We start from the raw sequence: 27,993 nt of genomic DNA, 5'->3' as shown, positions 1-27,993 counted from the left end.
AAAGACACAGCGGGGAGTGGCTGGCAGCCCCAGGCTCAGCCCAGGGAGGGGGAAGCCCTTTCTGCCCAGGAACAGTGAGCAGGGCTTTGAAGGAGCTGAGGAAAGAGCAGCTTGGAAGATGGAAGAGCGGGAGCTCTCGGGACAGTGAGGAGGCCGGTGTGGCGGGAGGTGACAGGGACAGGTGGGCGTGGGGGCCTCCATAAAGCAGGCGTCACCTTCCCTCTGAGTGGGATGGGGCCCCTGGAGGAGGACAGGGTCTGTGTGGTGAGAGCACTGCAGGAGCGAGGGCCTCCTAGAGGAAAATGAGCCAGGCACAGGAAGAGGGTGTGCCAAGGTCCTAAGGCACCAGGAGGTTTGTGAAGGCAGCCCGAAGGAGGCTCGGTGGCTGGAGCACGGGGCATATGAAGGAGAATGCTCTGGGACATTTTTTGGAACCTCCTTTGAGAGAGTCCTTAGCAGGAAGTGGCTCTGTGTTGGTGACTCTGGGCTGGCCGGAGGTGTTAGGGACACTTTACACTGCCAGTGAAATTTCAAAGCACTACGTCGATCAAGTTTGTTTTTCTCAGGGAATTGGGTAGGTAAGAGGCCAAATATTGTTTTTTAAATGCTTCTCGTCCTCCTCCTTCAAGAGGGCAAAGGGTCACCAGGTAGATGTAGAGAAGCCTAAAGATCATGTAACACAGGCTCCCTGGCAGTACTCAGAAGGCCACGTCTGGGAAGGGCACGCCGATGAGGCATTTACACAGACGTCAGAAGGGCTCTGGTGTGCTCTTGGGACACTGTGAGGCCACTGCAGCCGACGCCAGGGGCCGCCTATCCCCAGTGTGTGCTGGGCGCTGGTCAGCGGGGAGCAGGTCCCAGCTTGGCCCTCGAGGTTTGCACAAGTCATGCTGGAGTCTGGAAGGACAGCAGTCTGCATCCTGATGTTAAATTATAATTATTTGAATGATTCTGATGAGGCGCTGTACCTCCTTCATACAGTCCTGAAAATAACTTATTTGGATTTTGTGAAATAAGTGAATGTCCTAACTTAATTATAAGACTGAACCAGAGGACATATAACCTTAATACCTACCCATGAAAAGACCGTGACCGGTCGCGGTGGCCCATGCCTGTAATCCCAGCACTTTGGGAGGCCAAGGCAGGAGGATCGCTAGAGCCCAGGAGTTTGAGACCAGCCTGGGCAACATAGCGAGACCTGTCTCTACAAAAAATAAAGTAGTCGGGCATGGTGTTGCATGCCTGTAATCCCAGCTACTTGGAAGGCTGAGGCACGAAGATCCCTTGAGCCCAGGAGGTCGAGGCTGTAGTGAGTCGTGATTGCACCATTACACTTCAGCCTGGGCTACAGAGAGCGAGACTTTGTCTTAAAAAAAGGAAAAAGAAAGGCCAGGCGTGGGGGCTTACACCTGTAATCCCAGCACTTTGGGAGGCTGAGGCGGGTGGATCACCTGCAGTCAGGAGTTCAAGAGCAGCCTGGCCAACATGGTGAAACCCCATCTCTGCTAAAAATACAAAAATTAGCAGGGTGCCTGCAAGCCCAGCTACTTGGGAAGCTGAGGTGGGAGAATCGCTTGAACCGGGAAGGCAGAGGTGAGTTGAGATCACGCCACTGCACTCTAGCCTGGGCAACAGAGAGACTCCATCTCAAAAAAAAAGAAAAGAAAAAGACACAAAGCAATGGAGAAGATAGAGAATTTCACATTTGGGGGAAAATGTGTCCATCTAACTGCAAAATAGTAACATAAGATAGTCTTTAGTCAGAATCCAGTGTAACTGGCTGTGGCGTTTTGGCACAGCACTGCCGGCGCTGGGCGTCTCCAAGGGGCCGTTGTGCACACTGTGTTATGTTTGCAGCACCCCTGGCCTCCACCATGATGCCAGTAGCACCCCCATTGCTCAGTCTGACAATTTAAAATGACTCCAGACATTGTCAGATACCCCAGGGGCAAAATTGTCTCCGTTTGAGAACCACTGGGCTACACTTAAAAATGTGCTGAGGCGGCCAGACGCTGTGGCTCATGCCTGTAATCCCAGCACTTTGGAAAGCTGAGGCAGGTGGGAGCATATAGAGACGGAGGTTGCAGTGAGCTGAGATCGTGCCATTGCACTCCAGCCTGGGCAACAAGAGCGAAACTCTGTCTCAAAAAAAAAAAAAAAAAAAAAAAAGTGCTGAGGCGTTGGGGCTGCCCATGGTTTTATAGGGCTCCAGGGCTGCCATCCCTTCAGCTGAGCAGCTCTGGATTTGAGGCTTTCCGTCTTACCCAATGGTGCAGGGGCACTAACTAGGATCATCACAAGCAGCTCTGGGAATGAGAATGTGACGTGTTCTGTCAGGCCGGAACAGCTTTCCTCCCTCCCCCACTTCCTCGCTGGGGGCACTCAGGAAATCTGATCATTAACTAGCTGGGGACACAGGGAGAATCAGGCATGCAGACGATGATCCGTTGTCTTCCTCCGTGGCAGTCTCCCGAGTGGCTTTCACCACAGGTCCGATGCTCTGTTTTGCTGCCCAAGGAATTCTGCCTTGTGGCCTTGTGGGGCACAGGCTCTCTAGTTCTCTCTTCTTCATGTTGTTTTGTTGTTGTTGTTGTTGAGACGGAGTCTCGCTCTGTTGCCCGGCCTGGAGTGCGGTGGCGCGATCTCGCTCACTGCAGCCTCTGCCTCCCAGGTTCTAGCGATTCTCCTGCCTCAGCATCCTGAGTAACTGGGATTACAAGCACATGCCACCACACCCGGCTAATTTTTGTATTTTTAGTAGAGACAGGGTTTCGCCATGTTGGCCAGGGTGGTCTCGAGCTCCTGACCTCAGGTGATCCTCCCAAAGCACTGGGATTGTAATCCTACAGGCATGAGCCACCGTGCCTGGCCTTTTTATTTTATTTTATTTTATTTTATTTTTATTTTTATTAAAGACAGGGTCTCACTCTGTCGCCCAGGCTGGAGTGCATTGGCAGGAACATGGCTCACTGCAGCCTCAACCTCCTGGGCATGCGCTACTATGTGTGGCTTTTTTTTTTTTTTTTTTTTTTTTTTTTTTTTTTTGAGACAGGGTCTCACTCTGTCACCCAGACTGGAATACAGTGGCATGATCTTGGTTCACTGCAACCTCCACCTCTCAGGCTCAAGTGATTCTCCTGCCTCAGCCTCCCAAGTAGCTGGGATTACAGGCACGTGCCACTACCACCTGGCTAATTTTTTTTTTTTGTATTTTTAGTAGAGATGGGGTTTCACCATGGTGGCCAGGCTGGTCTTGAACTCCTGACCTCAAATGATCCCCCCACCTCGGCCTCCCAAAGTGCTGGGATTGCAGGCGTGAGCCACTGCACCTGGCTGAGGCTAATTTTTTCTATTTTTTTGTAGAGATGGGGTCTTGCTGTGCTGCCCTGGCTGGTCTCAAACTCCTGGGCTCAAGCAGTCCTCCTACCTTGGCCTCCCAAATTCAGATTTTTTTTTTGAAACAGGGTCTCACCCAGACTAGAGTGCAGTGGCACAATCATGGCTCACTGCAGCCTTGACCTCCTGGGCTCAAGTGATCCTCCCACCTCCCCCTCCAAGTAGCTGGGACTATTGGCACACACCACCACACCAGCTAGTATTTGGATTTTTGTAGAGATGGAATCTGGCCATGTTGCCCAGGCTGGGTCTTCAGATTTTTTTTATAGATTGAAACCCATTACCCTGGTCGTCCCCGCTCCCATTTTCTTACTTTAGCAGGCTGGGGGCCAGATGGTGTTTGCATTGGCTCCCAGGGGGGCCAACCTGGAGGCGAGCCTTCCTGCATAGCAGGCCCAGCATAAGGCTCTGATGCCAGGCCTGACACAGGCCCAGCCGCAGCAATGCCAGTGTGTGACTGAACGAATGAACCTTTGGCCCTGTCTACGTTGTTAGCCCCAGGCTTGGCCGGTGGCTTCTGGAAAGCCGTTCCCTGCCCCGCAGAGATGTGAGCAGAGGCTGTTTGCTTGCCGTTGACCCTCCTACCCCCTGTCCTGGCTGGGGTGGACGTCTTGTCTTCCTTTCACTCATGACTATAGGGGTGTAATCTGTGTCTTGATCTCTTTTAGGGCCAGTATGGAAATTACCAGCAGTAAGGGACACACATTCTGGCTGGAGCCCTTGTGGTAGCGTGTTCATCCAGGGGCCGGATGGGCTGGCGGCAGCTCTGGTGAATTGTGACATGTTGGTTACCCTTTCGCCCAGTGCCACGTCTGCATGTGAAGCGTGCTCATTTCATGCTGGGTATGACGCCGAGCGCACACCACTGGCGTGAGACAGCGCTTGGTGGTGTGATACTTTTGGTGCTGTGTATAGTATTGTATGTCGGTACATGGAGAGGTATCCCTTTTTTGTCCCCTGCCCCCTTCTCAATGTTTCTAGCTAGCTTTGGGGGTCATTTTGTCATCAGAGCATTCTGTGCCCAGGGACGGGACAGATCTCGAGGACACCACAGTCCACCTGTTCCCGTCAACAGACCTTAGGTCTCATTTCCCTCCTCATGCAGTGTTGTGGTGTGGGTTGTCAACTTTAACTGGCTACACCACAGCTGGACACACATGCAGCCCCTGGAGGGCAGCCTCTTCCTGTGCCTCGATGGGGTGGGTGGGAGGGCATCTTCTGTGTGTTGGGTCAGTTTCTGTTACATAACGAAAAGGATAAACATCTTCCACGGGAGAGGCCACAGATGGCCACTTCCAGAGCCTGCTCATTGCCTGTCTCTCGTCAGTTCCGTTTATCCAAAAAGGTACATGTTTTTGTATTAACAAGTAAACAGGGATCAATGACTGTATTCCAAATAAATATGAATCCCTAAGGGCCATGGACAAATTGCCTAACCCAGGGCCAGCGGCATTGCTGAAGGAAAGGGGCAGCTCTCTGGGAAGTGGGCCCTCAGAGATGACTCTGGCTTTGACCCTTGTTTAGCTGATGGTCATTTCTGGGATTGGAATATTTAATATGCCCAATTCTAAGTTGATAGGTAATTTAAAATATTCAAACCAAATCTTCCAAACAGTTGTCCAGTTGTTTCTTTTATATTATTTCTTCCAGGACCTACTTGCTCAGATCTCCAAGCAAGCATTCTTTCCTTTTAGGGATGTCTGAAAGTCACATCCAGTCACGTTACTGTGTTCTTTCTAATGAAAAGTAAAGGTTTTATATAGAGAAACTTGAGTAATTTTTACATTTTTAGGACATTAAATCCATTTAAATTCTGTGTGAACATTAAAGACAGCACACTTGCAAAAGTATGGTCGAAGGAAAAAAATCCCATATTTCCATTAATAAGTAAGCATGGACATTTGATCAACCTTTAGTTGGAATAATAATATTCATATTTGCTATGAATCCTTTAAAAAAAATCTTTGGATAAATGCTGACAAATTTCCAAGAACTACCAAGAAAATACAAAAGATATCCAATGCTTGGTATATGAGGCCTACTAATAATGATATTTCTCTTTAATTGATGTTTTGTTGTAAAAGTTAAACGTAATTCTTGGCCAGGCGCGGTGGTTCACGCCTGTAATCCCAGCACTTTGGGAGGCCAAAGCAGGCAGATCACCTGAGGTCAGGAGTTCGAGACCAGCCTGACCAACATGGAGAAACCCCCGTCCCTACTAAAATTACAAAATTAGCCAGGCGTCGTGGCGCATACCTGTAATCCCAGCTACTCGGGAACCTGAGGCAGGAGAATGGCTTGAACCCAGGAGGCAGAGGTTGTGGTGAGGCAAGATCACGCCATTGCACCCTAGCCGGGGCAACAAGAGTGAAACTCCGTCTCAAAAAAAAAAAAAAGTTAAAATTAATTCTTTATCCAGAGTCGAGTGCTTTAGAATTTACAAGTCACTTATGTGTTTTGCTTGAATTAATTCTGACAGCCCCTATGAGGAAATCTGGAGGCAGGTACCAGTTCCCATTTTAGAGATGAAGAACTGAGGCACAGATTAAAGGACTTGCCTGTGTTGTATACCAGTCCTGTTCTAGGACATTCTCCCCTCTTCTAGGAGACAGATATCACACACAAATGGGGATAGAAGTGTTTATTTGGTAGGCATAAGGGTTTTTAAAACCCTTAACACTGGTAAGGGCTTAAAAATAAATGTATATGTTCATATCAGATTACTGAAATGAGAGTTCTTAATTGCTAATTGACAAAAGCATTAGCAATTTCAGTTAGGGAGTCTTCTCCCTTGATTTTGTTCTTTTCCTGTCAATTTTCATAGAATTTGCAAACTCAATCGGGGACTACAATTTCCCACTGAAAATGTTAAACATTTTAGATAACTGTGAAAATAGTTTATTTTTATTCCTTGCCAATCTGGGAATATGCCTTTTATGTGTGTTTGTGTGTTTTTTTAAGTGCTGTATTAATAATACTTTCTGAAAGAAAAGGACACTTATCCCAAAACTTCAATCTGAAATGTCTTACATTAAGAATATCTTGAATGTTGTGTATATATTTTAAAAAGCACTTTGCAAAATAGTTTGTACATTTATTTCCTAATTTATACATGATTTTTGGTGTTAATATATTTAATGATTAATAACAGAATGTTTATTTAATGTGCTGTCCATTTTTATGTAATATTGTGGGGAAAGTGATGCCAGCAGTTCCTTTTCATTAACTTATTCTATCTTCTGTCATATGAATGTCGAGCAAAGCTTAGGCCAACATGAATTGTTTGTGAAGTGTGGTTGATGGTGCTTTGTTTTTTTCTGACTACTTCTGTGGAAGGCCAGTGAAGAAGCAAAGGAAGACATGAAAATTGACGCTCATTCTTCTTCCTGTTGTTCCCTGACATCCAGCAAATTGTGAATTTGAAAAATGATGGCCACAGTTTTCAGAAGTGCTGACAAATTCATATCGGTATGCAAAAACTCATCACCCATTAGGGTTTGTTGTTGAATCAACAGTACTTAGCATATTAAAACAGTACATCAGAACTCATGCCAAGAGTCTTTATGAATGGGATTAAGGTGGACAAGATCTCTTAAGATCTGAAAAGAAACCTTAATATGCTCATATGGTTGGAGTCTTAAGTGAACCTCTGATTTTGTCAGGGTTTTTCTACGTATAGGCTTGAATAGGGGGGCACCTCTTCAAAACTGTACAAAGAAGACTGTTTTCCACTTAAACATTTTTAGCCACTTCATTTCTATTTATTGAACAGGTCAAATTTGTCTTGTTATTTGTGAGTACAGTACATTTAAAAAACATCCTTATCGGTTAATGTTTTTTCAGTCGGAGTTTGACGTATAAATTGTTTATGCTTTTGGTGTAATCTCTTAATAAACTGGTTCTTCAAAAATCATCCTAGAAAGTGAGTTTTCATGAAGTTAACGGGATTTTGGTGTGATTTGTTTTGCAAATACTTATTACCAAGACCCGGTAGATTGTCACCTGGGCTCCCGGGCAGAGTTCCGTGCGTCCGCACCGGATTCCCCGCGGCGGCAAGGCGAAGCCAGGGTAAGGGCGGAGGGGACGGCGCCCCGGGGCTGCCCTGCGGTCCCCACTGCCTGCTCTGCGTTGCCCCGTAGCCTCCTCGGGCAAGGGCGGTGTCCTCATCAGACCTGGGAGGCTCCGCAAACGCCGGAGGGGTCAGAGGAGCTGGGGCGCCCTGAGCACCAGGTGGAACGGGCGGGGCGGCTGTCCTTGTGCTCGGGCAGCGAGGGCGCCGGCGAGAAGCGCGGCTGCAGCTGAGCGCCCCGCAGCCCTCCCGCTGTTCCTCCTGCTTCCGCTACCAGGGACAAGGTCGCCCCTGGGTCCGTCGGCGTGTTTTCTGCACCTGCGCACTGGGCAAGCCTTGGGCTTCCGGAGCCAAAACCCCCCGGAAGTGGTCGGCCACTTGCGACGCTCCGGAAGTGACGTACTCTCCCGAGCCGGTGAGTGCGGGAGCGGGGAGCGGGGAGCGGGGAGCGGGGAGCGGGGAGCGGGGAGCGGGGAGCGGGGGCCCCGGGGGTGGTCGCGGCCCGGGCGTAAGGAGGGGCCTCGGCCTGGGCCGCGGGGTACCGGGGCGCTGGGAGCGGGAGAGGTCCCGGCCTAGGAGCTGAGAGGCCTGGAGGGCTGCCGGGCTGCGAACCCCGGCGGGACGGAGCGCTGCGGCCCTGGAGTAGCGAGCGCTCCGGCGATGGGGAGCTGCGCCTTGCTCCCCGGTCCTGCCCCACTCTCTCCGCGGAACCGCGTTTTGGGGTCGGAAGTCTTGTCAGCCACCCCGGTGCTGCTCTGTCACAGGATGGGTGCCGTGTGAGTTCCGAGTCAAGTTGTTAGGAATTTGCTTTGATCCAGCGCTCTAAGTATTAAACATTTTAAAGTGATTATTGGCAGTGTACAGTTGCACAAAACAACATAAATATATACACATTTGGATGATAAAACAACAATAAAGTTTTGTATTGTAAACGCGCCTCAAGGAGACGCATTTCCAGATAATTCACTGTCCGTGAGTGGCTTTTGCCCAGTCAGAGCGGGTTACCCTTTCTATTCCCATTTACGTTCTCGTAGCTGTAGATACCGAGGAACGGCGTTCACACAGACCTGTAGGTGGGAATTAGAGGGGTTGTTGGGCAGTGTCACTAGAGAAATACCTTTTTTTTGTAAAGGGGAGGACCTATTATAAAAGGGGGACGGAAAAGGAGAATTCAGATTGTTTTAAACGCAGATTCGTCCTCAGGCAGTTCTGTTTTAGCAGAGAGAACGTTGCAAAACTTGGGCAGAAAATGGATTCCTTTGAAATTATCCTGGCCTTAGTCCCTTGGGAAGTCTGTGTACGCGAACCTCAGTGGGAAGATTCCTGCCGTAAAATGCAGGTGTCAGCAACATTCCAGGGAGGCCAGAGAATACTGTGTGACTTCGGGCAAGTGACTTAACCTCTGTGAGTCTCAGCCTCCACTGCTTTAGATGGGCATCAAAAATGTAAAGTCAAGAATCAGGTTTCCACTGGGCGCGGTGGCTCACGCCTGTCATCATGGTGAAACATGATGCAACCCCATCTCTACTAAAAATACAAAAAAGTAGCCGGGCGTGGTGGCAGGCGCCTGTAATCCCAGCTACTGGGGAGGCCGAGGCAGGAGAATCGCTTGAACCTGGGAGGTGGAGGTTGCAATGAGCCGAGACCGCACCACTCTGCTCCAGCCTGGGCAACAGAGCAAGACTCTCAAAAACATACAAAAAAAAAAAAATCAGGTTTCATGCCCACAGGAGGATTTGAGGAGGGTTTATAAAGGGACCGTTTGCAAAGGCACAGCGCAGGTAAATGACAGTTGGTCCTTTAGCCTGGAACTGGTGGCAGTGGAGTTTCTACTCCTGGACTCCAAAGGATCAGGGAAGGCAGCAGTGACCGGGACAGGGAGAAGAGTCACTGGGGAGGGCTTCTTGGACTGGAGGTGTTAGCCTCAGTCTGAGTGGGCAGGGAGGTCCATGTCCTGGCCTCCTGCTCCTGCCTCCGGTCTCTGGTAGAGGGACCAGTAGGTTTTCCTGTGGGGCAAGCTCAGGCTCCTGACACACAGCACAGGGCAGGGTGGAAAACTGGTCTGGAAAAGCAAATGGAAGATAGCTCGGCATGCAGTATTACCCCTCGCAGGGTATTATTGTTAGGAATACATTTAAAAGTGGATATATTGGTCAGGCGTGGTGGCTCGCGCCTGTAATCCCAGCACTTTGGGAGGCCGAGGCGGGTGGATTACCTGAGGTCAGGAGTTCGAGACCAGCTTGGCCAACACGGTGCAACCCCGTCTCTATTAAAAATACAAAAATGAGCTGGGCGTGGTGGTGGGTGCATGTAATCCCAGGTACTCAGGAGGCTGAAGCGAGTGGATCACTTGAACCCACGAGGCGGAGGTTACAGTGAGCCGAGATCCCACCATTGCTCTCCAACCTGGGCTACAAGAGTGAAACTCTGCCTCAAAAAAAAAAAAAAAAAAAAATGGCCGGGGCATGGTGGCTGATGCTTGTAATCCCAGCAATTTGAGAGGCTGAGGTGGGCAGATCACAAGATCAGGAGTTCAAGACCAGCCTGGCCAACATGGTGAAACCCTGTCTCTACTAAAAATAGAAAAATTAGCTGGGCGTGGTGGCACGCAGTTGTAATCCCAGCTACTCGGGAGGTTGAGGCAGGAGAATCCCTTGAACCCGGGAGGCAGAGGTTTCAGTGAGCTGAGATCACGCCACTGCACTCCAGCCTGGGCGACAGAGTGAGACTCTGTCTCAAAAAAAAAAAAAAAAATATATATATATATATATATATATATACACACATGTATATGTATATACACAAATTAGCTGAGCATGGTGATGGGTGCATGTAATCCCAGCTTCTTGGAAGGCTGAGGCACAAGAATTGCTTGAACCCAGGAGGCGAAGGTTGCAGTGAGGTGAGATCATGCTATTGCACTCCAGCCTGGGAGTGAGACAGAGTGAGACTTGTCTCAAAAAAAACCTTTCTGTGATGAGGGCAGTGTTCTAATCTGTGCTGCCCCATATGCTACCCACTCGCGACATGTGGCTGTGAGCACTTAGATGTTACCTGAGGAACTGAGTTTTTACATTTCAGTTAATTTTAGCCAAATGGCCACATTTGGCCAGTGGGGACTGTGCTGGACAGGTCAAGGACAGCCTTGTTGGAAGGCAAATAAAGACACCAAAGAGCAGCGTGAAACAGTGGGATTTGTTCATCCGGCAGGGAGAGCACAGCACTCAGCGGGCCTCCAAAGAGAAATTGAAAGGGCAAAAAGGAGGAAGCAAATTAGGCAAGATTCCGAGTTCAGGTCTCTGGTTGGCTTTGCAACCTTCTCTGCGGTTGATCTTCAGGTTCCGTGTCACCTGCATCAGGAAGCCTGGTTTCCAGAATATCCGGGCTGGATGGTGTAACATTCCAGCAGGCTGAGCCGTGACTATGCTCGTGTTGATGAGCCCGAGTTGTTTTTCCCCAGCCTGTTTTTATGCCCCACCCCTGAGCCTTCCCATCTGATCGCTCTAGGTTAAGTCTCTTCACCTGTCTGCCTCAGTTTGCGCAACTTTAAAATGAGGATGATGAAGGACTGACTTCACAGAGTTTTATGAGGACTGAATGAGTTAATCCCTGAAAAATACTTAGAACAGTATTTTGCAAGTAGTGAGGTAGAGGTCTTGAAGGTTTATTGTTCAGTTATTTTCAGGTACTTTTTGTATTTGGCACTACCATAAATGGGGTTTTTTCTTAACTTTAATTTACAGTTGTTTGCGGCTGGTATTTAAGAATACAATTGATTTTTTATATTAGCCCAATAACATGCCATCTTGCTCAGTTCTCTTCCCTGGGGCTTTTTTTTTTTTTTTTGAGATGGAGTCTTGCTCTGTCGCTCAGGCTGGAGTGCAGTGACGCGATCTCGGCTCACTGCAGCGTCTGCCTCCCAGGTTCAAGCGATTCTCCTGCCTCAGCCTCCCAAGTAGCCGGGACTACAGGCACGTGCCACCACGCCTGGCTAATTTTTATATTTTTAGTAGAGATGGAGTTTCACCATGTTGGCCAGGCTGGTCTCAGACTCCTGATCTCAAATGATCGCCCACCACGGCCTCCCAAAGTGCTGGGTTTACAGGCCTGAGCCACCGTGCCCAGCCTTCCCTGGGATTCTCTATGGAACTCTGTCCTCTCTTCTGTAAACAGGGACAGTTTTACTTCTTCCTTTTTTCCCTCTTTATTTCAGTGTGTGAAAGGACATTGTTGCATAGCAATGGTGCATGTGGAGGCCCTTTTTCTCCATCTTGTTAGGTAACCATTCAGTCTTTCTTCATTAAATGTGATTAGCTGTAGGCCCTATGTAGTGCCCTTATCAGGGCGAAGATGTTCCCGTCTGTTCCCAGTTTGCTGAGATGTTTTGTTTTCCTCCTCATGAATGGGTGTTGAGACAGTGGTACCACGTGCTGATAGAGTGAAGTGCCTGGGCTGAGTTTTGACTGCTTGATGTGGCCTTGTGTTCTGAGATTGCCCCTGCTAGGTCTTGATGTGTGATCCTTTCTGAACTGCTAGATTCAATTGCGTAATATTTTGTTGAGAGTTATTTGCATCTATATTCATGAGGGGTATGGTCTGTAATTTTATTTTTTCTGAGTGTCAGGTTTTGGTACTAGCCTCATAGGATGAGTTGGATAGTGATCTCACTTCCTCTGTTTTCTGAAAAAGCTTGTGTAAGATGGGCACTGTTTCTTCCTGGAATGTTACATGGAATTTACCAGGAAAACAAGCCGAGCTAGAGTTTTCCTTTGGGGAGTGTTCTTTTGTAAGAAATTTAACTTCTTGAGTAGATACAGGGCTATTTTAGATTGTTTATTCTTGTGTTTCTTTAATAAGTTGCCTTTTTCAAGAAATTTGTCCATTTCACGTAAGTTGAATTTGTTACTGAATTTGCTGGCGTAAAGTCGTTCCCAGCATTCTCTTGCCCTCTGGCTGTCTGTCAGGTGTGTGCTGATCTAGATTATTTATAGTACAATACAATGTAAATGCTATGTAAATAGCTGTTATACTTTTTTTTAATTAAAAAAATTGTTGTATTATTACTGGTTTTTTTTGTTTGTTTTCTGGATATTTTTGACCTGAGGTTTGTTGACTTCACAGATATGGAGGAGTGACTGTATATGATTTCTTTTCAATGTATTGAGACTTATGACACATCTTATGGTCTGTTTTGGTGACTGTTCCACCTGTACCTGAAAATAGTGTATATTCTACAGTTGTTGGATGTACTGTTACATAATGTCAACTAGATAAATATTTTGATAGCATTGTTCAGATTTTGTGTCTTTACTGTTTTTATTTTTCTATTTTTAGACATAGGGTCTCAGGCCAGGTGTGGTGGCTCATGCTTGTAATCTCAGCACTTTGGGAGGCCAAGACAGGAGGATCGCTTGAGATCAGCCTGGGTAACTGGGAGACCCCGTTTCTGCAAAAAAAATTTAAAAATTAGGCACACTGGCACTTACCTGTAGCCCCAGCTACTCAGGAGGCTGAGGTAGGAGGATCTCTTTAGTACAGGAAATCAAGGCTGTAAGAGCTGTGATTATGTCACTGCGCTCCAGCTTGGGTGACAGAGTGAGACCCTGTCTCAAAAAAAAAAAAAAAAAAGGGTCTCTTTCTCTCGTTCTATTGCTCAGGCTGGAGTGCAGTGGCATATTCATAGCTCATAGCAGCTTTGAATTCATGGGCTCAAGTGATCCTCCCACCTCAGCCTCCCAAGTAGCTGGGACTACAGGGGTGCGCCACCATGCCCAGCTGATTCCTTTGGTAGAGACAGGGGTCTTGCTATTTTGCCCAGGCTGGTCTCGAACTCATGGCTTCAAGAGATCTTCCCGCCTTGGCCTCCCACAGTGCTAGGATTACAGCCAGGAACTGCTGTGCCCAGCTAGGTCTTTTTAATCCACTTTGTCAACCTCTGCCTTTTAATTAGAATTTGCAAACATTAACTTTTTTTTTTTTTTTTGAAATGGAGTCTCGCTCTGTCTCAGGCTGGAGTGCAATGATGCAATCTTGGCTCACTGCAACCTCCGCCTCCCCGTTCAAGTGATTCTCCTGCCTCAGCCTCCTGAGTAGCTGGGATTACAGGTGCACGCCACCATGCCTGGCTAATTTTTGTATTTTTAGTAGAGACGGGGTTTCACCACGTTGGTCAGGCTGGTCTCGAACTCCTGATCTCGTGATCCGCCTGCTTCAGCCTCCCAAAGTGCTAGGATTACAGGCGTGAGCCACCGCGCCCGGCCAACATTAACATTTAATGAAATCATTTATATGGTTAGATTTAGGTGCACTTTTATTATTTGTTTCCTATTTGTCCCCTCTGTTTTTTGTTGGTTTGTTCTTTTTCTTCTGAATTGTTGGGCTAGTTCTGAGCATTTCATTTATCTGTTGGCTTTTCGGATCTGTGTCTTTGTGTTGTGTCTTACTCATTGCTCTGGAGGTTCCAGTCTGCGCACCTGTTAGCCTTCACTGTCTGCTCAGAGTTCATACTGTGCCCCTCACAGAAACGTGGGGACCTTGCAGTCCTCTGGGTCCCTTGAATCCCCTCCTGACCTTTCTGTTGCCTTTCACGTGGATTACTTCTATGCGTGTTGGAAACCCACTACACAATGTTTTTTTGTCTACAGTCTTACATATTTAAGAACTCCTAAGAGGAAAACAATAGTATTTTATATTTACCATTTCTGTTGCTCTCCCTTCCCTCCTCAAGATCCAGGCTTCCCTCTGGTATCATTTTCCTTCAACCCGAGGAACTTTCTTCAGCGTTCCTTATACAGCAGCTATATTAGTGACAAACTATGTTCGTTTTCTGCCATCTAGAATCTTTATTGCACCTTCGTCTCTGAAAGATATTTTCCCTGCGTATAGAATACCTCGGTGCCTCTTTTCTTCAAGCACTTAAAAATATCCCTACATAATGGTTAAAAGTGGGGTGGATCCTGGCCTGGATCCTGGACCAGAAGAAGGACACTCTTGGGAAACTGCTGAGCCCCAAGCCCCACCTGGAGCTCAGTTAGTAGCAGTGCACGCAGGCGCGGCTGTGGGGGACACTGGGGAGGAAGTCCGCAGGGATGCCTTTACACCTTGTCCACAAATCTAAAACCATCTCATAATCAGCTGTCCTGCAAAATATATTTACAGGAAGGGTATCCAGGGGAGGGTGTCCCATGGAGAGGTGGCCCAGCACGGGGACTCAGCCAGTCGGGGAACAGAGACCTGCTGAAGAATGGGCAGCTCTGGGAGCAGGCGGGGAGGTGGCGCGTCACAGTAGGGTAGGGGTTGAGCAGCTCCATAAATATCTTAAAGTGCATGGAGGCCTGGTTTCTTACAGGCGGAGAATGGAGTTACCGAGACCACAAGGGAAAATTAGAATGACCCCAGAGTGCTGAACTGGGAATGAGGATGTCCTGTGCACAGCTGGCCTGCTGCCTCCCAGGTGTCAGGGCCAGCCCGGGAGTCAGGAGAGGCTGAGGAACCTTCCAGCTCAAGGAGCCGGACAAGGTGTGGCAGCTGCAGGCAGCAGGGATGGGGACGCAGACTCTCCTACAGGGAGAGGCACTGCTGAGACCGGGGCCCATGTGGGAGGGCCTGGGGAGGGGCTGTCTGTCATGGCCAGTCTCAGTGACACCCTGGTTCTGGAGAGGACACCATTTTCTGTAGGAAACACATATGGACTGTTCTGGGTGCAGGGAAGTCCAGTCGGCGACTGACTCTTAAGTGATTCAGGAGGAAGTTCTTTGTACTCTTCTAGCTTTTCTGTGACTGTGATTGCCTCAGAATTAAAGCAGAATAGCCAAGGACCCCGCAGAGGTAGCGACCCCCCCAAAGGAGGTGGCGCCTTTTCAGAGGAGTGAGGCTGGGGAGAGGGAGGCGTCCGAGGCACCGCGAGGGAGGAGGCGGGCGGTGTCCCCTCGTTGTGCTCCTGCGCTGGCCTCATGTTGAGTTTTCAGCCATCCACTGGGGCCCCTTCTGTACATGTCTTTCGCAGTCAGGATGGGGAGCACCTTGTAAGGTCCCTCCTGTGGGGCCTGCTGAAGACTGGGGAGCTCTGGGAGGAGGCGGGTGTTTGTGCTCATGGTGAAGCGAGAGGGGCTGTCCTCTCCTGGAGGGCAGAGTCGGTGACTTCCTCACTGTGCCCTTGGCACCTGCAAGGTAGCCGGCTGTCATGAGCGGCTTGTTGAATGAGTGACGGCTTAAATGAGGCTTCGAGAGTGACAGTAGCTGGCACTTAGAGTCTGCAGCTGTGCCAACCCTGTGGCTCCGGCGATATTTCCACCCACACCACACATCAGGCACCAAATGTGTGGGTTTTCCGCACCAACAATTCGCCAGTCCTCTGCAGACACCAGCCAGGCATCCTGTAATTCAGTTCAATCTGACCCTGCCGCAGTTATCACGGTCCCCAGCGTTAGGGGCTCAGTCACCCCCCATTTCAGATGCTAATTGCAATTAGTGGGTCCCTGGGGTACCCACACTTCTGTCCATCTTGGCTACACGTTGGGGGTTCCTACGACCCCTTCAGGTTTGATGATTTGCGGTAGTGGCTCCCAGAACTCAGGAAGGCACTTAGTTTGCGTTGCCAGTTTACTATAAAGGATGCCGCAGCGGGCATGGGTGGGCAGCTGGGTGAGGAGGGGCATGGGCGAGGCCCAGAGGGTCCTAAGCACAGGAGCCTTTGTCCCCAGGGAGTTGTGTGGCTGGCCTTACAGCACGGCGATGAGTTCACCAAACTGAAAGCTTTCCAGATCCCCTAGTTCAAGGATTTCCATGGAGGCCTCGTCATGGAGACATGATCAGTTATGAACTCAGCCTCCAGCCCTTCTCCCCTTTTTTGAGGTTGGGGGGTGGGGCGGAAAGGTCCAGGCTTCTCATCATGGCTTGGTCTTTATGATGACCAGCCCCCTCCCAAGGCCATCCAGGAGCCCACCAAGAGGTGCCTCATTAGAACAGAAGACTCTTCTGTCACCTGTGAAGTCCAAGGGATTTAGGAGCTCTGTGTCAGGCACCCCTATCACCCCTGTCACCCAGGAAATTACCAGCGTTCTGAGAACTCTGTCAGGAGCCAGGAGCAGAGGCCAAGTGTGTTCTTCTCATTCTGTCAGTGCCACAGCCAGGGTGGCGGTTATGCAGCCTTGTGGATCAGCTCAGCCCGTCCTCACCCAGCCTTGTCCTTACAAGTGAGGAGGCCAAGGCCACACAGGTGGGTGGCCTTCCCTTAGAGTTACTTTCCAGAGCCTGGGTGCTTAGCCGCTATGCCCCATGTTTAATATGCTTGTGTTCCAATATCACAACTTTAAAATTACACAGGATAACACTCTTGATAACATTTTAATAAATGGGTGTTTTTATTTTGAAGAAATTTTGACTTGCACTTCAGATTTCCTTTTTAATATGTTTGTTGCGCGGATACTTGCTCTTCCGTAAGAGGATCTGTCCAGTGTTGTGGAAGATTTAATGTTTTAAATCGTTTGTACAGAAATCCTGCTCCCAAGTCACAGATAGGCTGATGGGTCAGAGGACAAGACGTGCGACCCAGGGCCAAGAGGGTGAGTGACCAGGAAAGCTGGATTCATCAGTTCACTTGTTGGTTTCAGAAACGTGCATGGAGACCTGCTGCATGAGGCCCTCCTCTTCAGTTTCTGTTTCATGCCCAGGATTAAACCAAGTATCTCATTCTGCCAATTTGACTTCTGTAGGGGCCATGAAACCTGCGAGGCTTTTCTCAGCAAGATTGAGGACCGTGTTTGAGGGCGTGGGGCACTGGGCTTTGTCCACACGGGCTGGCCTCAAGCCCAGCCGGCTACTGCCACAGCAGGCTTTTCCCAGGCTGCTCTCGGTCGGCTGTGCGGACCTCGCCAGGCATCAGGAACTCCCGGGGAAGAAGCCACTCTCTGAGAAAAAGCTGGTGAGACTTCTGGAGTTAGAGCAGCTTGCCTGTCTCCTCCTCAGAAGGCACAGGGTGTGGTTTCGGGTCCTGCTCTTGATCTCATCTCTGTTGATGTTAGTTGATGATCTTAGTGATGGGGCACGTGGAGCTTCTTGAAAATGATGGGGTGAAACGCAGGTCTATGTGCTAAATCCCACACTCAGCAAATCCCAGCAGGCTGGGAGAGGCGCTGGGTGCCTGGAAAGCTGTGATACAGGCTGCTCGTTTTACCATGAGCCTGTGTATCTTACATGCATGTTACATATGTCCTTTAATATGTGTGGCTATTTCTTAGTTTAAAACAAATGCGGAGGCTGGGCACGGTGGCTCATGCCTGTTATCCCAACACTTTGGGAGGCTGAGGCAGGCGGATCACTTGAGGTCAGGAGTTCGAGACCAGCCTGGCCAACATGGTGAAACCCTGTCTCTACTAAAAAAAAAAAATTTTTAATTAATAAATAAAAATAAACAAAGTGGGGGGAAATAGACCTTCCGTTTTATGGTTCTTTAAGCCTTACAAGTTTTTCTTGTTCTATTTACCAAAACCTCCTATTTAAAACATGAATTGTCTCTAATAAATTCAAGAAAATGCACATTTATGACTCCCTTCATTTCCTCCTGAATGGAGGGGCTTCAGATAAGCATTACTGGGACGAACAGCACTTCCAGTGGAAAAGCCGCTTTGGTGGGATGTGTGCTCAGATAGCTGAAGCGTTCGCACAGGCTTCTCTCCTCCCCAGGAGAGAAAGTGAGTCGAGGTTTTGCCTCCACGAAGTGCTTACCGGGGGGGCTTTCCTCCCTGTCTGGTGGATTTTGCTTGCATTGGCGCATGACAGCATTACACATTGAGATTTGGAAATAACAGTTTGTGGTTTTTCCACATGGTGGTGCCAAAGAATCTTAAAATGTTTGTGTATTTTCTTTTAAAAGAAAAAAAAAAGATGCATTTGAGGAGTATTGGATCGGAGTGCAGAGGCAGCAGCCCTGGGTGGCTGTCAGGGGCAGGGCGCGTCTGTCTGTGCACGTGGGCAGAAGCCAGGTGTCCTCCCCAGGGTGTGGTGAGGTTGCAGCACCCTGGGCCGCGGAAGCTGACCCTCCTGTGGTAGGAGCTGTTGTGTGTTGAACAGTAACCTGGTTGGTTCTCTCTCTTTATCCAGATTGCACCTACCTTAGTGACCTAAAGAACAGTTTTCCTGGCCGGGCACGGTGGCTCACGCCTGTAATCCCAGCACTTTGGGAGGCCGAGGCGGGCGGATCACGAGGTCAGGAGATCGAGACCATCCTGGCTAACACGGTGAAACCCCGTCTCTACTAAAAATACAAAAAATTAGCCGGGCGCAGTGGCGGGCGCCTGTAGTGCCAGCTACTTGGGAGGCTGAGGCAGGAGAATGGCGGGAACCCGGGAGGCAGAGATTGCAGTGAGCAGAGATCCCACCGTTGCACTCCAGCCTGGGCGACAGAGCGAGACTCTGCCTAAAAAAAACAAACAAACAAACAAACAAAAAAACATCTTTCCCTCCAGCAAGGGGCTCTGTTTGCATCACGACATTTTTTAAATGAGACCTGTTTTCATCAGGCCCCAGAAAATACTCTTTCTTCAGAGTCGAAAGCCTGGTAATTGTCCAGGAACGATTCTAACTCCCTGTTTCCCTATCGCATCCTGGGAAACTAGAACTTTCTAAGAGTAAAGATCTATGATTTCAGGAATGGTTTTTTTGGATGGAAAGACACATTATTTAAGGAATATTTCCTAAATAAGATGTGGGTTTTTTAGCTTAGAAATGCTGATTTTTGTTGTTATTGTTTTTAAATCAGTCTCACCTAGAATAAGAAATGCTGAATTTTTGAAGCGTGGATCCACACAGAATACTTACATCTGCATTGTGGATTTACCTCGGTTTACAAATGCTACTGACTTGTGGGAACTGTTTTTTATCTTTGGATTTTAGAAGTGATTATCTTCAGATTTTAGAAGATATTAGTGTCATTAACCTCTAATTTTAATAGGCTGTTATAGATAGAAGACGTACATCTCAAATGGATGTATGGTGTCTTGAAAGGACCTCGGAGTGTTGAGATGACGTGGGATACTTGTGTTCTCTGTAGAAAAGGTATTTTGTGGACTATCGGAGAGTGCTTGTCTGTGGAGGAAACGGAGGCGCTGGAGCAAGCTGCTTCCACAGTGAGCCCCGCAAGGAGTTTGGAGGCCCTGATGGAGGGGACGGAGGCAACGGTGGACACGTCATACTGAGAGGCAGGTGCCCTGGGGCAGTGCAAGTGGGGTTGGGGAGGGGCCCCGAGACTGCATGTGCATTTGAACTAAAAACCTGATGTATGGGCAGGCACAGTGGCTCATGCCTGTGATCCCAGCACTTGGAGAGGCTGAGGCAGGAGGATCACTTGAGCCCATAAGTTCAAGACCAGCCTGGACAATATAGCAAGACCATGTCTTTTTTGTTTTTGTAATTTTTTTTGGCCTCAAGGTTTGTGGATCTACCAAAAATTTTTGGAAAAATTAGCCAGACATGGTAGTGTGCACCTGTGGTCCCAGCTACTCAGGAGGATTGCTGGAGCCCAGAGTTCAAGGCTGCAGTGAGTCGTGATCACACCACTGCATATTCCAGCATAGGTGACAGAGCAATACCCTGTCTCTAAAAAAATGAAAGTAAAATTTTTTAAACCCAGCTAGGTGCAGTGGCTCATGCCTGTAATCCCAGCACTTTGGGAGGCCAAGGTGGGGGATCACTTGAGCCTAGGCTTTTGAGACCAGCCTGGGCAACATAGTGAGACCCTGTCTCTTAAAAAATAATAATAATAACCAGATGTGGTGGCACACACTGATAGTCCCAGCTACTCGGGGCTGAAGCAGGAGGATGGCTTGAGCCCAGGAGGTTGATGCTGCAGTGAGCTCCGATTGTGCTACTACTGCACTCCAGCCTGGCCAACAGAGGAAGAAGACCTTATCTCAAAAAAACAAACAAAAAACAACAACAACAACAAAAAAAACCCTGATGTATGGATATCATTTTTATAAATTATATGGATATTCAGCCGGGCGCAGTGGCTCATGCCTGTAATCCCAGCACTTTGGGAGACCGAGGTGGGTGGATCGCATGAGGTCAGGAGTTCGAGACCAGCCTGGCCAACATGGTGAAACCCCGTCTCTACTAAAAATACAAAAAAAATTAGCTGGGCATGGTGGCGGGCACCTGTAATCCCAGCTACTAGGGAGGCTGAGGCAGGAGAATTGCTTGAATCCAGGAGGCAGAGGTTGCAGTGAGCTGAGATCATGCCATTGCACTCCAGCCTGGGCAACAAGAGTGAAACTCCGTCTCAAAAAAATATAAATTAAAAAAAAAAAAAACATAAAAAAAATAAATTATATGGATATTCATAGTTAAATAGCACACCCATGAAAGCAACTTTGAGGCCAGGCGCAGTGGCTCACGCCTGTAATTCCAACACTTTGGGAGGCCAAGGCGAGTGGATCACCTGAGGTCAGGAGTTCAAGACCAAGACCAGCCTGGCCAACATGGAGAAACCCTGTCTCTACTAAAAATAGAAAAATTAGCCAGTCGTGGTGGCGGATGCCTGTAATCCCAGCTATTTGGGAGGCTGAGGCAGGAGAATCGCTTGAGCCCGGGAGACAGATGTTGCAGTGAGCCAAGATCATGCCACTGCACTCCTGCCTGGCCGACAGAGCGAGACTCTGTCTGAAAAAAAAAAAAGAAAAATCAACTTTGAACATGTTTTGTTTTGTTTTTTAATTTCAGGAGCACAGAGAGTTTCCTGTCAGGGAAGCTGACATGTCGGTCGCGTGAAAGCGCGAGGCCTGTGCGGTGGGTTCGGTGGGTGCCGCCAGCTGCTGGTTATATTGACACTCACTCAGCATAGACGCATAGTGAGCTGGGAGTGAAGCCTTCACAACAAAAGCATAGAATACAGCTACTGTAAAAAATAAGAAATTTAAAAATTTTCAGAAATGATAGCACTTTTTGAAGGAAAATAAGGATTTCATTTTTAAAAAGTCACTTTGCTGGTTTTGTAACTTCTGCTGCAACCTCATTCCATGCTTCCATACGTATTTTTAAGGTTCTTAAACTGGACCCAGACACGTCAGCAATAGGCCGTGGTTGTCCTAACACAAAGGGACTGAGATTCTTGTTCTCGCTTTAGTTGACCCACAAGTCAAGTCCCTGTCGTCGGTCCTGTCGCGGTACCAGGGTATCAGTGGAGAAGATGGCGGGAGTAAAAACTGCTTCGGGCGCAGTGGCGCCGTCCTCTACATCCGGGTGAGCCGAAACTGCCGCAGCTGGCCCTGTCCCCGTTGTTCTGGATCATCCAGCTCCTCGGGGCCACCGTGTGACCCACGGGGCCTCTGTGACTTGATGCCCACAGCCAGGAAGTAGCACAATGGAAACGGAGGCTGGCAGGCAGCAGGAAAGCAGCCCCACCCCTCAAAGCAACCCAGACGGGCTTTGTACCAGGGTCGCACTGTGTGCATGTCTAGTGAAAAACTCGTGAAATGATGCTCTTTTAAAAAGGGAGCCCACGGCACGCACACTTCCTCCGTCTCTGACCCCGTGAGCTGCCCTCTGACTGAGGGAAGCCACTGGCACGCAGCGGGCCTTCATCTCCTTCGCGAGCTGAATTCACTCGTCTCTTAGATTAGCTGTTTTTTCCGGTTGCTTCAGTTCACCCTAATGTTTTAGAAACACTATTTGAAAAAGCCCTTTGTGCAGTCAGAAGGGTATATACCCAGCCCCATGAAACCCCTGGAGCACTGGGACCTTTTCCTTGTACTCCGGAGCTGTTAGCAGAGGTGAGTGGGGCGGGCAGCCACCCCGGGGACAGTCCGCTCTTGTCTTCTTTGCTTAGCACTTGCTTCAGGAATGGGTTAAGGCCGCCTTTCCTCACTGCTCGTAGAGCTCAGCTGATGAGTGTCTGCTGTGTCCCAGGTCCCCGTGGGCACACTGGTGAAGGAGAGAGGCAGAGTTGTGGCCGACCTGTCTTGCGTGGGAGATGAGTACGTCGCCGCGCTGGGCGGGGCAGGAGGGAAAGGCAACCGCTTCTTCCTGGCCAACAACAACCGCGCCCCTGTGACCTGTACCCCTGGACAGCCAGGACAGCAGCGAGTTCTCCAACTGGAGCTCAAGACGGTGGCCCATGCCGGAATGGTAGGTGTCCCCACTGCCAACAGCATCTGCACACACTCAACTCTAGAAAATCCACTTTTCTCGATGGGGATTTGCCAGTGGCCTGGAAGAGAGCAGCTTTGCGGCTCACCTTTTTCCCATCAGTACACTGCTGGCTTGGTCGTGAGCACGAGCCCTTGTGAATCCCCCAGCCCTGAAATCCTCCCTCCAATCCGAGTTAGTTACAGACTTTGCACTAACAAAGGTGCTGCCGCGGGCCGTGCCACCGTCTTCCCTCTTTCCCCCAGGTGGGATTCCCCAATGCCGGGAAGTCCTCACTGCTCCGGGCCATTTCAAACGCCAGACCCGCCGTGGCTTCCTACCCGTTCACCACCCTGAAGCCCCACGTCGGGATCGTCCACTACGAAGGCCACCAACAAATAGCAGGTAGAACTTCCAGAATTCTCCCAAAGGTTAGAGTTAAATGATGTAATTCAGAAAAATCATGATGTAACTCTTAAATTTAGCTTTCTATTTAAAATGTAGCATTGTTGGCCAGGCACGGTGGCTCACACCTGTAATCCCAGCACTTTGGGAGGCCGAGGCAGGCGGATCACGAGGTCAGGAGATCGAGACCATCCTGGCTAACACGGTGAAACCCCGTCTCTACTAAAAATACAAAAAAATCAGCCGGGTGTGGTGGCGGGCGCCTGTAGTCCCAGCTACTCGGGAGGCTGAGGCAGGAGAATGGCATGAACCTGGAAGGCAAAGCTTGCAGTGAGCCGAGATCGCGCCACTGCACTCCAGCCTGGGCGACAGAGCGAAACTCTGTCTCGGAAAAAAAAAATGTAGCATTGTTTTTCCTAATGTAAACAATTTTTTTTTTTGAGACGGAGTCTCACTCTGTCACCCAGACTGGAGTACAGTGGCGTGATCTCAGCTCACTGCAACCTCCACCTCTCATGTTTAAGCGAGCCTCAGCCTCCCAAGTAACTGGGATTACAGGCATGCGCCACCACGCCCAGTTAATTTTTTTGTATTTTTAGTAGAGACGGGGTTTCACCATGTTGGCCAGGCTGGTCTCGAACTCCTGATCTCAAGTGATCTGCGCCCCCCTGCCCCAGTCTCCCAAAGTGTTGGGATTACAGGTGTGAGCTACCGCACCCGGCCCTAATTTAAACAATTTTAATCAGCCTGTTCTCTATGAAAATCAGGTTCCCACCCCATCCCCCAGGAATCTGTCAGTTACAGTTCAGAAACCTGCATTGAAATTCCAGCCCTGAGGACAGTATTTCTTCCCTATTTGTACCCCTCTTTCATCTGTGGAAGCTCAGCAGCATCACAACATGTGACTTAAAAGCTTTCCTTGTGCCTGTTGAGAGAATAAAACTTTTTCCCAGAAGACAATATACCCATTAAAAATAGTAAGCCTGCTGGTGAGGTTATTTGAACGGCACTTGATATCTGCAGAGTACTCTACAGTGTAAATTTCTGTCAGTAATCAAATGATTAGTAGAGTACAGGCGGCCATTTTCCTCTTTTTTGAATCCTATTTGAAGCAGAAAGAGAAGGTATGAAATGTTTCCTGTTAGATAGATCCATCGCCATGCCGGTCTCCCAAACATCTCCAAGCGTTGAATTCCTCAGGTGTCAGTTGGCCCAATGAATCACCCAGGTGCTAAATCAGATGGCTTCAGTTCAAGGCGTTCCTTGAAAGGAAAGTGTTAGAACTCAGGAGATCCACCTCCGCAGTGGGCTCCAGGCCTTCCCTCCCAGACTCGAGGTGGAAGGCACTCTTGGTGCTGGGTGTGCCGAGTGGTCACCTCGTGCGCCCCTGTCTTCCCTGCAGTGGCCGACATCCCCGGCATCATACGAGGCGCCCACCAGAACAGGGGCCTGGGGTCCGCCTTCCTCAGGCACATCGAGCGCTGCCGCTTTCTCTTGTTCGTGGTGGATCTTTCTCAGCCTGAGCCGTGGACTCAAGTTGACGATTTAAAATACGAACTGGAGATGTATGAAAAGGGCCTATCTGAGAGGCCCCACGCAATCATCGCAAACAAGATTGACCTCCCTGAAGCCCAAGCCAATCTGTCCCAGCTCCAGGATCACTTGGGACAGGAGGTCATTGTGCTGTCGGCGTTGACCGGCGAGAACCTGGAGCAGCTGCTGTTGCACCTGAAGGTGCTGTATGACGCCTACACGGAGGCCGAGCTGGGCCAGGGCCGCCAGCCACTCAGGTGGTAGCCACGCCAGAGTGGGGTCGCCTCTGGGCCTCTGAGCAAACCTGGGTGTGAACTTGGTGGCTTTGAATGCATAAAGGAAGTGCCTTGTGGACACGGGGGAGTTGTGGTGCTTCTGGGTCTCTGGGCCCCGCCTGCTGGCCTGGGATGCCCTCAAGTTAGGAAGCATTCCATGCCCCCCACCCCGCCTGCCCTCTGTATTTCCTGCACCTGTCAGCATGCGCCGACTGATTAGCCAGTTGGCTCATTTGTGCTGATTAACACCCCTAATAAGGGATTAGGAGTGCCCATAACGGGGTGGCCCTGCCACTGACTCGGGTCTCCGCCATGCACGCATGGACTCTCGGGTGAGCTCAACAGAACCGCACAGCCAGAGCCCCAGGTCAGAGGTGCAGACCGGGGTTCTCAGCACAGTGCCCGTCACGCTTCCATGGCTTGCTACGGAGAGAGACCTCTGGATCCACATCGGGGTTGGGTCTGGCCCATTGTCCAGCAGCCCTGCGGTACAGCAAGCCCAGGCACCAGTGTCTTGGGGAGCCTCACATCTGCACAAGGGGTGGGGCCAAGGATGCAAGTCCAGGCAGAGCGGCACAGGCAGCTGTGAGCTTTTCTCCATCAGCCGTCTGAGAAGAGCAGTGAGGCCAGCTTCTTCCTGTCCTTCAGAACGCGGCGCTGTGCTCAGTGGGAGCCAGGAAGCCTCAGGCTTCACGACTGAATGCTCCCAATATCCGACCTGGCTGCGTGTTTCTGGCTGGGCTGCCGTGTGCACAGCGAGTTAACTAGAGGGGGTGTGGGCCATGGAACTGTCAGCGTTATTCCCAGAAGGCGGCCGTGGCATGGGCAGGGTATAGTGAGGAGTGGAAGGAGACGTGTGCCTGCTAATATGAGGTGGAATTTCCACTCAGCTCCATTTGCTGGGGATTTAAAGAGAACCCTTGCGCTGCACCAGGCAGTTACCAAGCCAAAGGGAGACGATGGGCCTTCACCCCTCGGTGGGACGGCAGCTAAGGGGGCCTTGCGTTTGCCCCTCGAGACTGCAGCATCACCTTTTCTGTCTGTGGTTTAAGTCTTTGCAGTCAAGTATTGATGCATCCAAGCCAGGCCCATGCCTGGTGTCTCTCTGACTGCAGAGGGGCCACAGGGCAAGGACAGCTCAGCTGCTGGCAGCCTGCCTGTCCCATAGACACCCCCCAAGTAGTCTCAGGCCTCTGACATGTCCCTGAGGAGCCCCTAAGAAAGTGGAGGGGACACTCCAGAGGCTGACGTGGGAGGATCATGTGAGCCTGGGAGGTCGAGGCTGCAGTGAGCCATGATTGCACCACTGCACTTGCACTCCAGCCTGAGTGACAGAGCAAGACCCTGTCTAAAAAGAAAAAAAAAAAAAAAAAAAAAAAACAGAACATTCTGGGCTTGGTGGTCACACTTGACTTGTAATCCCAGCACTTTGGGAGGCCGAGGCTGGCGGATCACGAGGTCAGGAGATCAAGACCATCCTGGCTAACACGGTGAAACCCCATCTCTACTAAAAATACAAAAAATTAGCCAGGCGGTCACCTGTAGTCCCAGCTAGTCGGGAGGCTGAGGCAGGAGAATGGCGTGAACCTGGGAGGCAGAGTTTGCAGTGAGCCGAGATCGCGCCACTGCACTCCAGCCTGAGCAACAGAGCAAGACTCCGTCTCAAAAAAACAAAAGTGGAGGGGACAAAGAAGCAGAGAAGGATGATCAGGAGGGGACCCTCAGCCCTTCGAGGAGCGACAGCAGCCTCAGGTGAGATTAGCCGCAAGGGTCAGGCCGCTTCTCTGCACGCTGGGGTGGGGCGCACCTTGCACAGCAGGCCGGTGCCTGGACTTTGAGGAGCAATTGCGTTTTGATCTCACATCAAATCTGCAGCTAGAACATGACGGTCCTTTTACCCGAAGCTTTATTTTAATGTCTTATAATTTCAAAGGTCCTTCTGTCCTAGAAACCAGAGATGGGTTTTGCATCGATTTGCTTTTCCTTTCAGGCCACCACAAAGGATTTTGTGGAGTCAACCCAGGCCTGACAGCGTTAATTATCCCTGGCTTTCATCTTTATGCTCTTGCAGGGATGCTCAAGATGCCTCGTGGCTCGACCCCTGCACGGAGCCCCCAGCCCAGCCTCCCCGTGGGTTGAAACCTTGATCTAGGCCTGACTCTGGCTGCTCTGGGGACATGCCCTCATCCTTTGCTGAAGCTGAGGCCCCAGAGGGGGAGTCACTGCCATGAAGGTTGCCCAGAACTTTCCTTGCTGCCAAAAGCCCCAACACACACGCAGCTTTTGCCATCGCGTTCTAAAAGCTGACAGCTTTCTCTCCAACACTGTTCTCCCTGAGTGGGGTAAAGCTACACTTGGCTTCCCCAGTTTCCTGCTTCCTGCCTAGAAACAAATTTTTGTCAGTCTGCTTTTCAAATGGGATATATGATTCACATACCATAAAATTCACCACTTTATATAATTCAGTGGTTTTTTGTATGTTCAGAAGGTTGTGCAACTGTCACTGCTAATTCCAGAATGTTTTCATCACCCCAAAAACAGACCCTGTGTCCGTTAGCATCAACCCCCCCTTCCCCCTCCCCTGGGCACCCACCCGTCTACCTTGTGTCCCCAGGGACCTGCCTTCCAGACAGATCCTGTTACTGGAGTGTACACTATGTGGCCATCTGTGCGGGTCTTTAATAGCCATGCCTGTGGTGGCTGACACCGCGGTCCTTAGCTGCAGAAGGGACGGAGGGTGCAGGCCAACCCCCCCACCGTCAGCATGTGTAGGCTGCCTGGGACACAGGGTCTCTGTGTATCCCCAGCAGCCTCAGAACACCTGACCCAGAGACGGCGTCGGTAAGCTCTGGCAGGTGCATGGAGGATGGCGCTGGCATGAGGAGCCTTTAGGCTGCTCCTAGTTTGAAACTATTTTTATTTTTATTTTTCTAAGACGGAGTCTCATTCTTTCACCCAGGCTAGAGTGCAGTGGCGCGATCTCAGCTCACTGCAACCTCTGCCTCCTGGGTTCAAGCAGTTCTCCTGCCTCAGCCTCCCAGGTAGCTGGGATTACAGCCTGCGCCAGGCCTGGCTAATTTTTGTATTTTTAGTAGACACAAGGTTTCACCATTTTGGCCAGGCTGGTCTTGAACCCCTGACCTCAGGTGATCCGCCCACCTTGGCCTCCGCAAGTGCTGGGATTACCGGTGTGAG

The 27,993-nt window shown here is 49.8% G+C and overlaps 2 protein-coding genes across 12 annotated transcripts in view; both read left to right on the top strand.

Moving 5' to 3' along the window:
• The window catches only part of SS18L1 (SS18L1 subunit of BAF chromatin remodeling complex), a 37,302-nt gene extending 29,993 nt beyond the window's left edge, over positions 1-7,309 (top strand). For both annotated transcript variants that reach the window (XM_055265031.2, XM_055265030.2), the window contains one exon: positions 4,065-7,309. In XM_055265031.2, coding sequence (XP_055121006.1) covers positions 4,065-4,091 — 27 coding nt within the window. In that variant the 3' untranslated portion in view covers positions 4,092-7,309. The remainder of the gene's footprint in view (positions 1-4,064) is intronic.
• A 541-nt stretch (positions 7,310-7,850) lies between these two features.
• Positions 7,851-27,282, top strand: MTG2 (mitochondrial ribosome associated GTPase 2). 10 transcript variants are annotated; one of them, XM_055265721.2, is made up of 8 exons: positions 15,026-16,682; positions 16,959-17,028; positions 17,179-17,387; positions 19,515-19,662; positions 21,585-21,700; positions 22,367-22,585; positions 22,852-22,990; positions 24,393-24,882. In XM_055265721.2, exons 2-8 carry the CDS (start codon positions 16,989-16,991, stop codon positions 24,785-24,787), a joined length of 1,266 nt encoding a protein of 421 aa, XP_055121696.2. In that variant the 5' UTR covers positions 15,026-16,682; positions 16,959-16,988; the 3' UTR covers positions 24,788-24,882. The 10 variants fall into 10 exon arrangements, with proteins under 10 accessions (XP_063490115.1, XP_063490110.1, XP_063490109.1 ...); XM_063634045.1 differs by lacking the exons at positions 15,026-16,682; positions 16,959-17,028; positions 24,393-24,882 and adding exons at positions 7,851-7,880; positions 26,789-27,282; XM_063634040.1 differs by lacking the exons at positions 15,026-16,682; positions 16,959-17,028 and adding an exon at positions 7,851-7,880.
• The last annotated feature ends 711 nt before the right edge of the window (positions 27,283-27,993 follow it).

The sequence above is a fragment of the Symphalangus syndactylus genome, chromosome 24 (assembly GCF_028878055.3).
Source record: "Symphalangus syndactylus isolate Jambi chromosome 24, NHGRI_mSymSyn1-v2.1_pri, whole genome shotgun sequence".
Classification (NCBI taxonomy): domain Eukaryota; kingdom Metazoa; phylum Chordata; class Mammalia; order Primates; family Hylobatidae; genus Symphalangus; species Symphalangus syndactylus.
This window is presented reverse-complemented; position numbering and strand designations above follow the sequence as displayed.